This window comes from Aquarana catesbeiana, linkage group LG03 (assembly GCF_042186555.1).
Source record: "Aquarana catesbeiana isolate 2022-GZ linkage group LG03, ASM4218655v1, whole genome shotgun sequence".
Taxonomy (NCBI): Eukaryota; Metazoa; Chordata; class Amphibia; order Anura; family Ranidae; genus Aquarana; species Aquarana catesbeiana.
This window is the reverse complement of record NC_133326.1, coordinates 559,539,704-559,552,531: the sequence shown is the minus strand read 5'-3', so window position 1 is coordinate 559,552,531 and position 12,828 is coordinate 559,539,704. Positions and strand designations below refer to the sequence as shown.

The 12,828-nt window shown below is 44.0% G+C and overlaps 1 protein-coding gene across 3 annotated transcripts in view; it reads right to left on the bottom strand.

Moving 5' to 3' along the window:
* Positions 1 to 12,828, bottom strand: part of LMNTD1 (lamin tail domain containing 1) — a 246,028-nt gene that overhangs the window by 166,848 nt on the left and 66,352 nt on the right. For all 3 annotated transcript variants that reach the window (XM_073621760.1, XM_073621758.1, XM_073621759.1), the window contains one exon: positions 7,354 to 7,447. In XM_073621760.1, coding sequence (XP_073477861.1) covers positions 7,354 to 7,447 — 94 coding nt within the window. The remainder of the gene's footprint in view (positions 1 to 7,353; positions 7,448 to 12,828) is intronic.

Genomic DNA, 12,828 nt, shown 5'->3' with positions numbered 1-12,828 from the left:
CTTTTGTGAGATACTGTATATATATATATATATATATATATATATATATTCCTTACTGTGTTATTGCTGTTGTTGCATATTACCATTGAGGTACTGTCTATACATCCGCATTAAAGATTCCCCACCCAGCCAGGTTTGTTAGAGCGTGTGATGCTATTTGAGCCATGGGCACAGGAACAGGGGACCGAACACATTAAATCCTAACAATGAACACCTTGTATTTACTCCCTTTTGATTTGTTAAATATAATATTGAAAGCATTTTGATGTTGTAACGAAACGTCCCACACTCCGATTGAGTGCTTTCGTTATATACCGCTTCCTCCCAGTCTGAATATAGATATCAAATATTCCAACAACTAACAACCACAATCAAGACAATACTCGTTTGGTTGCTGAACATGGACTGTTTATTCAAAACACAGGTACACAAGTAATACTCTGGACAAGCCCCCCATCTCTGCATTCCGGGCCAGGTAGACTGTCCAATCAGCAGTGAGAGCTGTTGGAGGAATTCGCCCCCACCAATCTCACAGCTAATCTACATACACATCCCATAATATCCAAGACAGACAGACACAATAGAACATTGGAATACAGCCACACCCCAAACGACCCAGCAAAGCGTACACAACAAAATAAGACAATAAACTATTGGGTGAAAGACCCAGGCTTTCCAGATCTCATTAATAAGCATTCCTTTCACATACATCTGTCCAAGCTGGCAGAGACCATCATGGCCTCTTTAACAATGTCCTTTTGCATTACATAACAGAATATCTTTCTAAATGCTTGTAGCTCCCTCAAATGCCAGGGCCCATAGTCGGTAGGCAAGAAGCTAGCATTCAGTCCCCTCCAAAAGCCTCTGTCCCAGGAGAGTCTATCACATTTCTCCCCCATCAAAAGTCGACTAACAAGGTCCCAGACCTCCACCTGGTCTGGACATGCATTAGTCGGGCAGCGTGAACTCACATAGTCAGTCCGCATGATCTCCATTCTTGGCTGCAAGGAATAATTGCCATCAGTTGGTGTGGGGCAGAGGTCATTGACTCTCTGTCCGGCTGCCAGCGCTTCAGCTGGGTGGTTTTTAACATTCCGGGGCTCGGACTGCTGCTGGGCAGATGGGCCAATCACCCCAGCTTCCTGAAGCTGTAGAGACACTGTAGGTGCTAGGCAGAGGCCAGCGACGCTCTGCCCTGTTGCCAGTGATTCAGCTGGGAATAGACGCTTTACTACATCAGCTTGTTGCTGGAGAGAGGGGCCGACTGCCCCGGCTCCTTGGAACTCCACAGTCGTTGCCGGTGCTGGGCAGAGGTTGGTAGCACTCTGCCCAGTTGCCAGCACTTCTGCTGGGAACTTCACATCTTCCGCTTCGGCTAACCGTTGGGGCAGGAGGCTGGATTCCTCCACTCCCAAACTGTAGCTGCCATTGGGAAGGTGAGCCAGCTGCTTCCTCTTCCATTCCCTCATCTGGCTGCTGGGATGACATGTCTCTGGTACTGTCTCCCAGGTGCAAGGATCTTTGCTGGGGAGGAAAGACTGCTTTCTCCACCCTGGCCGACTGTTGGGGAGGATGGAAGGAACTCCTCCTCTACCTTCTCTCCCTGTATCCTGATCTGCTGCTGGGAAGTGACAGCCACCTTCTCACCCTGAGCCTCCGGAACTGCCACAGATGTGGGGCAGAGGTCTTGGACCCTCTGTCCAGTGGCCAGTGCTTCAGCTGGGGAAGTTCCTTATAACTCCACAGATGCTGCTGTTGGTGCTGGGCAGAGCTCCGTTATGTTCTCCCCTGATGCTAGCTCTTTTGCTGGAGGCTGACTTGGTTATTCTTCCTCAGCAGAAAAGTCACTTAAATCACTACATTCTGTGGTCTGTGGCTGGGGAGATGAGTTGACTGCTCCATCTCCCGTACCTTCATTCAGTTGCTGAACAGACGCATTCCTCCATTCAAGATCATCCCATGCAGAAACAGGATCATCAACGTCAGTCAGCACTTGCTGCATCCGCCATAAGATCTCTGCATCCATAGCTGCGGGGGCAGGTTTGCAAAGCACACTGTTACTCTGCCACATTGCCGACTCTTCAGCCAGGATTTCAGAGTTGTCAGCTGGTATTTCCTGATAGTCCCAGGCAAAAGGGAGCCCAGACATGCTGCTGAGTAGAATCTAGCAGCTGTCTGTAGGCAATCTCCAGCTCCCATTCCTGATTGGCTAGGAACTCTAAATCTTCCAGTGCCCAGGGACCTTCTGAGACATTCAGCATCCATTCTCTGTATTCCGAGATTTCTTCCAAACGCCACTCCAAATCGCTCCCAAAGTCAGGGTCCTGTGACAGCCTCTCTAATAACAGCCCCAGGCCGCCGTAGCCAAAGCCTTCTGTTGGGGTGTCATCTGCTGTCCACAGATACACTTGGGCTACATACCAGCGGAGGGCTCTGTAGCTCTCGTCCAACCGCATCTCCACCTGGACAAGCCTGGTTAACTCAGCTTTCCATTCCTTATGCGGTTGTTCCCCCAAAAACACGGTTCACACTTTGTACTGCGACCAGTACCCTCCCTGAAAGGAGGAGAGAATTTTTCCCTGGTGTCGCTCCTCATGGGCTAGCACTTCCTTCCAGGGTTTCCAGCGGATAGAATCATACCCTCCCAGGGGTATACTGGTCCTCTGTGCAGTATCTGCATCTCTCGCAACCTCCTTCCGAATTCCTCTTCCATGATGGCTGGTATCTGTACCTCTCCTCTAGTGATATCCAGACCTTGGATCCAGGTGGAGGTTTGGATGTCCCAGATTGCAGGAAGCATCCCACTGCTTGCCACCAATGTAACGAAACGACCCACACTCCGCTTGAGTGCTTTCATCATATACCGCTTCCTCCCATTCTGAATATAGATATCAGATATTCCAACCACTAACAACCACAATCAAGACAATACTCGTTTGGTTGCTGAACATGGACTGTTTATTGAAAACACAGGTAATACTCTGGACAATCCCCCACCTTTGCATTTGGGGCGGGGTAGACTGTCCAATCAGCAGTGAGAGCTGTTGGAGGAATTTGCCCCCACCAATCTCACAGCTAATCTACATACACGTCCCATAATATCCAAGACAGACAGACACAATAGAACATTGGAATACAGCCACACCCCAAACGACCCAGCATAGAGTACACAACAAAATGAGACAATAAACTATTGGGTGAAAGACCGGGGCTTTCCAGATCTCATTAATCAGCATTCCTTTCACATACATCTGTCCACTGAGTCCCAAGCTGGCAGAGACCATCATGGGCTTCTCAATAATGTCCTTTTGCATTACATAACAGAATGTCTTCCTTGTAGCTCCCTCAAATGCCAGGGCCCATAGTCGGTAGGCAAGAGGCTAGCATTCAGTCCTCTCCAAAAGCCTCTGTCCCAGGTGAGTCTATCACAGATGTATCTGTGCAGAAGGTGCAAAAAAAAAAAAAACAAAAACAAAAAAAACCCAACCTTTTGATTCTGGCAGAAATCCAGTCAGTATTCAAGAAGAATGTAAATACAACGCTGCTTCTCCATAAACAGGGGAGAGTTAGTGCTGTCACCCTAGAATGGGGTGTATTATTCACAGAATCACCAGATGAAGATAAAGGAAAAAAACAAGTCTGAGAAAGGAAAACTAATGCAGCCACTACATCTAAGCTTAGGTGAGCTGCATTATATGACAATTTTGTTTGTGGATTTAGATATGCTTTAATATGCCAAGAACCACACACTGTAATGGAACCGTGCATTCAAAACTTTCTCAGTTGTGCACAGGCAAAAATTTTGCTGGTTTGATACATGGTAAATCCTTCACCCGTCTGTAGATCATACTTATTCCATATTGAAGGTCTTAATTATCTCTGAACTCATTCCTCCGCTGGGAGAATAAACTCTTAAAAGCTTTTAAATTAATGCGTCTGAGAATATTAGCCAAGTGGGAATTAATATGCCGTCTCTTTCCATCTCATGTGGTAGCTGTGCAACACTGGGGACTGTTTGTTAAAATCCTTGTTTAAAGTGCAATATGGTATACAGCTTGTATAAAAAAATAATAGGGGAGAATAGGTAAGTGTTTTTGGCACAATTACTTGATGAACACTTTATAGCAGGGGTATCCAATCTGCAACCGAAGAATACTATGAATGTGGCCCAACACAAAATCGTAAACTTACTTAGAATTGTTGATTTTTTAATTGGATTTTTTGTAATATGCCTTTACACTTATCGAACACATGTGGCCGAAGAAAAAAATATGACAGTGTCCCATTACTAGACTTTTAGTTTTATACGTTTTATCTTCCCTAACAAAAATATACCACTCCTCTCAATCATGCCTTATTCATGTCATCAGTTTTCGGCAGCATCTATATTTGTGAGCAACTATTTTCAAGGATAAAGCACACGAAGGGCACAATTAGAACCAAAATATCTGATGAGCACCTTGAGAATTCATTGAGAATTGCTACTCCATCCATCCAAACAGATATTGATGCGTTTGTTTATCAAAAAATGTCAGATATTGCACTAGTTTTATGTTGCCCTTATTTACTTTTATAATAATAAAATATTACAAAAAAAAAAACTCAGATAGGTACATTATCTATATCAGTGATCATTAACTTGTGATCTGCCCCACTTTTTCCATTCATCGGCTATCCTTATTGTTATGCCCCGTACACACGATCGGACATTCCGACAACAAAATCCTGGATTTATTTCCGACGGATGTTGGCTCAAACTTGTTTTGCATACACACGGTCACACAAATGTGTCGGAAATTCCGAACGTCAAGAATGCGGCGACGTACAACATGTACGACGAGCCGAGAAAAATGAAGTTCAATAGCCAGTGCGGCTCTTCTGCTTGATTCCGAGCATGCATGGAACTGCGTGTACACACGATCGGAATTTAGGACAACGGATTTTGTTATCGGAAAATTTGATATCCAGATCTCAAATTTTGTGTGACGGAAATTCCGATGGAAAATATCCGATGGAGCCCACACACGGTCAGAATTTCCGACAACAAGCTCCCATCGAACATTTTCCGTTGGAAAATTCGACCATGTGTATGGGGCATTAGTGTATTTTATGTGTGGCCCAAGACAATTCCTTTTCTTCCAATGTGGCCAAGGAAGGTCAAAAGGTTGGACACCCCAGTTTTATAGTAAAAAAAAAGGGGCGGGCTATAAACGACTACCTCCCCTATTATACTACCAATCGTATGTGGTTACTCCTTCACATTATTGAATTCAGGTGTGCCCAGTAAAATGGACTGTTAATGCTACAGCATACAAAGACATTTCTGATAATTGTGCAATTCCAACTTGTGGTTTTTTGTCGCTGTTTACAAAGCCAGTTCCACAAAGACATGGTTTGACCAGTTTGTTGTGGAGGAACATTAGTGGCCTTCACAGAGCTCTGACCTCAACTCTACGGAACACCTTTGGGATGAATTGGAACGCCAAATGAGAGCCAGGTCTTCTCATCCAACCTCAGTACCTGACCTTACAAAAGGTGGAGATGTGAAGGGTCTCAAATTCCTACTGGCCACTCCAAAATCTTGTGGAAATTCTTCCCAGAAAGGTGGAGGATGTTATAGCTACAAATGGGGGGGGGGGGGGGGGGGCAGATCTACATTACTGTCCATGGTTTTGAAAGCGGATATCTGACAAGCTGATATAGGTGTAATGTTCAATTATCCTCAATTTTTTTGGCCATATAGTGTAGTTCACATTTAAAGTGAATCTACCTTTTGCTCATGCATGGTATTGAGCGTGTTAATTAAGAGAGAGAGACAAAAAAAGAGAGAGAGAGTTAAATCAGCTGCAGAAATAGAAATGTGACTACAAGAAATATTGGAATTGAAGAAAAATGCTCTCATTATGGGATGAGCAGTTCTATTACACGAAGGATAATGTGAGTTCCAGTGTCAGCCTTTTCTATTTATATGCGGAGATGCAGAACGGCCGGGCCCACGGCAAGCAACAGAGAAGGTTATTTGCACAAAATGAGCACCATGAGTATGATTATTGGCAAACCAAAGCAATAAGACACATCCGAAACGTGCCCAAAACATGTAATTTGTCTAATGCTGCTGTGAGATGAGGTTCTGGGGTGAACTCTCTGCTATGAATTCATAAACACTGTTCTTACAGATGACCTACAGTATCCTAATGCTAATGAGGAGACTAGGGGAGGTATACATACATTGTACCGGTATATGTAGGTTCTTCTCAGTAGTGCCACCGGTTGTTCGTAGTGTGGCGCTTTAAATATATGTAAACCCAATCACAAAAATCTCATGTAAATTTACAATGTCATTTCCAAGCTAATTTTTAATATTTTAAATCTGCAGCTTTCATTAAAAATAATACTTTGTGATCCTACCATGAAAGTCCTTGTTTGGTCACCTATTATGGGGTAACAACATTCTTTAACAAAAACAGTGGTGCTTTATTGTTGTACAAGATAAATTAGAGTTACAGAATACCATTCAACAGAGTACAATACACAACATATGTAGATTACATATTTTAGGATAGGGAAGACAATATGCAAAGCCCGCAAGCAATACGTAGGGATAATAGTACCATTCTCAACAGGTACCGTCCACCCGCCACCCTCTAAAACCCTCCCCTCTTGGGGCAGATGATCGTAGTGAACTGAGTGTTTCTCTACGAGGCCATCCACGGAGCCCAAACTTTTTCAAATTTCCACGGACAGCCACGGTTTATATATGTCATTTTATACATGGGAATTACTGCCTCAATCTGTGCCTCCCAGGCTGAAAAGGATGGAGGGGAAGAATCCATCCATTTCATGAGTATTTCTTTTTTGGCATAGAAAAGAAGGAAGGAAATTAGTAATTTAAGATGATATGGCCTCTGCTCATCATCATGAATCCCCAGCAACGCCATAGCCGGTAAGAGCGGAATAGAGGTCTGCAATCTGGAGTTGATTTCACCCATTATCTTAGTCCAAAATAGTGCAACGACTGGGCACTCCCAGAACATATGTATAAATGTGCCTATATGAATTTTGCATTTAGGACACATGGGGTCTGACAACATTCTTAATGGCTGAGAGTGTTGACCGGAGTGTTCTGGCGGGGGGCCGTCCCCCTGTCAGAACACAATAGCACAGCAGGGAAGATCACTGTACTAACATCGGATTATTAGTACAGCGGCTCAGACCTGAGCTAGCAGTTTTTTTTGTCATTCAACCCGCTGTGTTGAACGGAAAAAAACTAGTGGTATGTACGAGGCTTTAGGAACTGCAGACAATCAGTAACTACCTTACAGGATGAAAAAAAAGTGTCACATGACTCCTCACCTTCACGTGCATCTGTTTTAAATCATCTATGTGATGTGTCAGTTCCCGCAACTGGTCCTGCAGGGCTAAACGCTGAGAAAACTCCTGTTCATATCTATAACAATAAAAACAGTTACATCATTTTATTCACAATAATAATATCAGAGCATCTATTACAATGCACGTAGCATCAGATATTTCTTTTTTAGGTTAAAACTGAAAATAGAGGCTCAAAAAAACTTTCATTCAAATATATTGATGAATAGACACAATAGACTTTGTGTACACTAAATGCCTATATATCCCCAGATATTACCTTGTAAAAATAGCACGGACATCATCATTGTGTTGTACAAAGGCTGTGCAGCCTTTGTTCAGGCATCCTTCAGAATTACCATTTACTTCCTGGATTGAGATGCCAGGTTAGAGATTACACATTCATGTAAATCCTGGTGACTGTGCATTTCTTGGCTGTAGTCACAAATGTCTGACACAGATCAACCCCAGCTGCAGCTATTGTAGCAGAGTTACAATATTGCAGACAGTGACGGTGCATCCACAAGGGCACAAGGGCGCCGCCCCCTCTCTCCAGCCACCCCCTCTATCACCAATAGATAGATTCATGCATTGCATGAATCTATCCATTGCTGCCGCTGCCACCCCCTATTTAGGTGCCTGGCCCCTTTTCGGGCACCTGAATTACAGCGGCGGGGGGTATTTTTTAAGCACCTGATTAGAGCCATAGGCTCTCATAGGTGTCAAAAAACATGATCTGTGAGCACCATGCTTGGCGCTCACAGTTCACCCAGCTGTGTTAGAAAAGTGAATGAATATTTGCTTTCTTAACACTGAACTGCCTCTCCGCCAATCATGTGCTCGGGTCTGTTGCCCATCACCTGATTGGCTAAAACGACAGGCGCTGTGATTGGATGCCTATCAGGCGTCCAATTATAGGAGAGGATGGGAGGAGAGGACGGGAGAAGACATTGAGGACATGGAGGAGCATGGAGGACACCGCCCGCCGCCCGCCGCCCTCACCCGCTGCCCCAAGGAGACAGGGTAAGTGCCGGGCAGATGGCGAGCAGGCGGGGGTGGACAGAGTGGCAGCATTCGATGGGCACAGTGGCTGCATTCGATGGGCACAGTGGCATTTGATGGCACAGTGGGAGCATTTGGTGGGCACAGTGGCAGCATTTGATGGGCACAGTGGCAGCATTTGATGGGCGCAGTGGGAGCGTTTAATGGCACAGTGGGAGCATTTGATGGCACAGTGGCAGCGTTTGATGGGGACAGTGGCTGCGTTTGATGGGCACAGTGGCAGCAATTGATGGGCACAGTGGCTGCATTTGATGGCACAAGGGCTGCGTTTGATGGGCACAGTGAGGCTGCAATTGATGGGGTTTTTTTTCAGAATTTTTCAGTTTGTTTGCGCCCCTCCGCCCAAAAAATTTTGAGCACCAGCCGCCACTGGTTGCAGATGACATAATCTGAGCCTAAGTAAAGTCACTGGGCAGGAGACTAAGGACAAAGTAGCTTTTTAATGAAACAAAGTGAAGCATTTCTGAAAAAAGTAACAATGTCATAAATGCATGCATAAGTTACTGAAAGGTTCTCTTTAACCACCTGAGCCTAACATTCAGCACTTGACCCCAGCACTGGCCTTCTCTAACACTGCAGCAGCACATGCCAATATCTCACCAAAACACTAGTAATCCAAAAAAATGAATTTATGTGACACCCACAGCTCTCAGAATACCTGAACGGTGACTGCATCTGATAGGGTGACAGTTTACCACCCGGCTCAGATGATTTGTGATTCAACTTTTCTCGAGCTGGCTGGTGCTGACAGGGTCACTCACAGCTAAAATTTCAGCTAATGCAGAAGGAGTCAGCTAAAATTTGAATAATGTATAGCTGGCTTATAGCACATCTCCAGAAATCTTCCCTTGCAGTGGAGTTGCGACTGCACTGTTAGGGTTAATTGCTTATTTTTCCTAGGGGAGAGTAAAAGCACTTTTACTTACCCAATACTCCATTCCTCTGACAGAAAGCTCTCCCTTATGACGTGGACTTTCCCTTGGCACCATCATGTCCAATGCAGGGCTATGGACCCTGCTCAGTCTTGATGACATCATGACTCTAGAGCCCCAGAGCATAGGAAAGAAGAGGCTGTGGGGACCAGTCTAGCAGTGTGTACTGGCAGCACATGGGAACTGCATGCTGTCAGTTTTACTTTAGGCAAGTGTTAACATAATGGTAATGCCTATTACTGAATTAATGACCCTGAAGGTCGGAGGCCAAATTACTTCACTGGGTCTCACATCAGAAGGATAACATCTTTTCACTTGCCAGTGACACCTGTGTTAGCACTGACTACAAAGTCATTATGAGGGACATAGTGTAGAACACAAATGTTCCCTTCACCAGCTCTTTTACTCACATCAAATGTTATACTTTACCTGCTTTAGCCTGAAGTCATTGAGGGAAGCTGCTATATACAGCGTACTTTGCAAGGTCTCACACACCTGTGGTCCAGGTCCAGTCCCTAAGAAGGTTCTGTTACATAGCAGGTCCTACTACAGGTACCCTGCTGCTTAGAAGGATAGACCATACAGTCACTCATCCGCCCAACTGAAGGAACCTCCTTCATCAGCCACCATCACCTCCTCCCCAAGCTGGCTGTTCCTCCTTCCCTTTACTTCTTACTCTCCATCACCCTGAAGGTTAACATGAAGGTTAGCACTTCATTCCCCATTCCCATTCACCAAAGGAGCACACTCTTATTCTCTTCAAGTAATTCAGACCAGACATTGTTACCGAAGCAAAACTTCTTTACTTGAATAAAATCGTGTAATAAAACCAGTTCCTTTTCATCTCCACATTACAGTTCTCCAATAGTGACATGGACAATACAACTTGCTAGCACATACATATAATGATACCCCTTCTCTTTTCTGTACCCATACCGTTAGTTTGTGGTAGTTTCCAACTGGTACTGACATGGCTCCAACTATACTGTTCCACTTTAGGGTCCTGCCAAGGGGTAACCTCACTCTAATGCCGTGTGCACAGGGGCAGACTTTTTGACATCAAAGGTCCAACGGTCTTTAAGACGGACTTTCAACGGACTTTTGACGGACTTCCGACAGACTTTCGAACGAATGGACTTGGCTACACACGATCACACCAAAGTCCAACGGATTCGTACGTGATGACGTACACCGGACTAAAATAAGGAAGTTGATAGCCAATAGCTGCTCTAGCGTCGGTTTTCGTCCGTCGGACTAGAATACAGACGAACTGATTTTTTGACCGGACTCGAATCCGTCAGAAAGATTTGAAACATGTTTCAAACCTAAAGTCCGTCTGATTTTTGACTGAAAAGGTTCGTTGGAAGTCCAATGAAGCCCACACATGGTCGGATTGTCCAACGGATTCATTCCGGTGGACGAGTTCGGTCGAAAAGTCCGCCCATGTGTACACGGCATAAGTCTGACTCTACAACTCCACGTGTATGGCCTTTCCAACTCCTAGGACCAACAAACGACCAACAACTATGAATATATATTTCCCTTACGGGAAGCACCACAGGCCTCAAGTACAGCAAAATTACCACAGTGCATCAACACCTGAGTCACTGGATAATATTAACCTGTTAGTAAAGATCCCAACTGACTTTTAAAACACCTGCTTACACGTGGAGGAGCGGATATGTAAATATTCTTTTCTATGTCCCCTAGACAGAAGACAAGCAGCTAACCCACGCGGTGTGGATGCAGCCCCACTGCAAGGGAGAATTTTCAAGTTTCCCAGAGTGAGGCATGAGAAAGAACCATAAAGTCTCGACCCTTGTTATATCATACTGTCACTTGTCACACGGAACTTGGCGGAGTTTTGCTGGGAGTTTATTTTGCAGATGTTTGTTTGCACCATTCTGCATTACTGCGTTTGGGGAATATAGGTCTTTGTTGTCGAACAATTACATAGTATTATCTTTGCGTGTGAAGTCCCACACACGTGGGCTTTAAGAATAACACTGAAATGTGCAGCCTGAGAACACAGCTAAACATTTGCAAATTCCTGAAATACTGTGCGCCTTTCATGAATAGGCCTCTTTATCCTGAGAAGCTACTAAGATGTACAGTGCATGTCGTTCGCTTTCTGCCAGTGGCTTATAGTGGCCATACACATAACAATAAATAGGCAATTACTGATTCAGTTTGTAGCCAACGATCTTGTACTTGAAAGCTATTGTTCGGCACATTGTACAAAAAGATCTAGTTGTTTAATCTATTCAATTAAATTTTCCTTTTATTGATACAGGTTCTTCTCAATAATTTTTACATATCGTCTACTAACCTTTATCTTACAGATCATATTCGCTGACAATCTGGATATGTTTCCTGATAGACAAGTGTGTTCATGTGTGATTAAAGCACGCTTTTAGCACAGGCATCTCACTTAATAAATTATTTATCCTGAAATGTGTTCTGTAACCTATGTGCTAGTTAAAGGATCGGTCTACCTTAAGGCCTGGTTCACACCTATGCATTTTTTAGTGCATTTTCAGTTTTGCAGAAACACACTACAGTCCATTTAACATGATTTCCTATGGGTCACATCAGATCTCAGCATTTTCCACTTTTTTTTGAAAAGGGACAGGAACTTTTTTGCCCGCAGCAGGTTGCATTTTTGCTTCCATAGATTTAAACGGAAACGTAGCAGAAACACATCAAAATCGCAGTGCTTTTGTTTTTGATGTGTTTCTGCTGCGTTTTTGCTGGTTTCCCCCGCATGACAACAGACACCTTCCAAATGCATTAAAAAACACATTAAAAACAACAACAACAAAAAAAAAAACTCCACAAAACGCATCAGGAAAACACATGAACTGCAGCCCGCATAGGTGTGAACCTAGCCTAAGGAGATATTTTAGTTAGAAGTGGATCCTGGTGGGCTGAGTCAGCCCCTGGTTTATTATATGTCCTGAATATTCCAACAGAGAGGTCTCCCTGGTGTATTAACATGAGTTATGACATGGGTTAACTTGCACTGCATTAAGCGTACCTCCCAACTTTTTGAGATGGGAATGAGGGACACCTATCAGCAAAAGTATGCAGGCATAGGACACACCCCTTGCCACATCCCCTTAAAGGAAAATTGTACAAAAAAATCAAGATTGGATAAACTCACAAGTGCTTTTTTTTACCACTACTATTCCTTTATATTGGCTTCTGGAATTTACAAATGCAGCAATTTAGAAATCAGATGAAAGGTTTAGTGCTGGAAAACACTTTTTGATAGATAAAAAGTGCACTTTATATACATCTAGGTAGATCAGACCAAAATGAGGGACATATGAGGAGGCATGAGGGACATTGCTCCAAATCAGGGACAGTCCCTAGAAATCAGGGACAGTTGGGAGCTATGCATTAAGGCAGCCCATTAAAATGAACAGGCTGCCAATGCACCCTAATGTGACCCTTTTTTAACGCA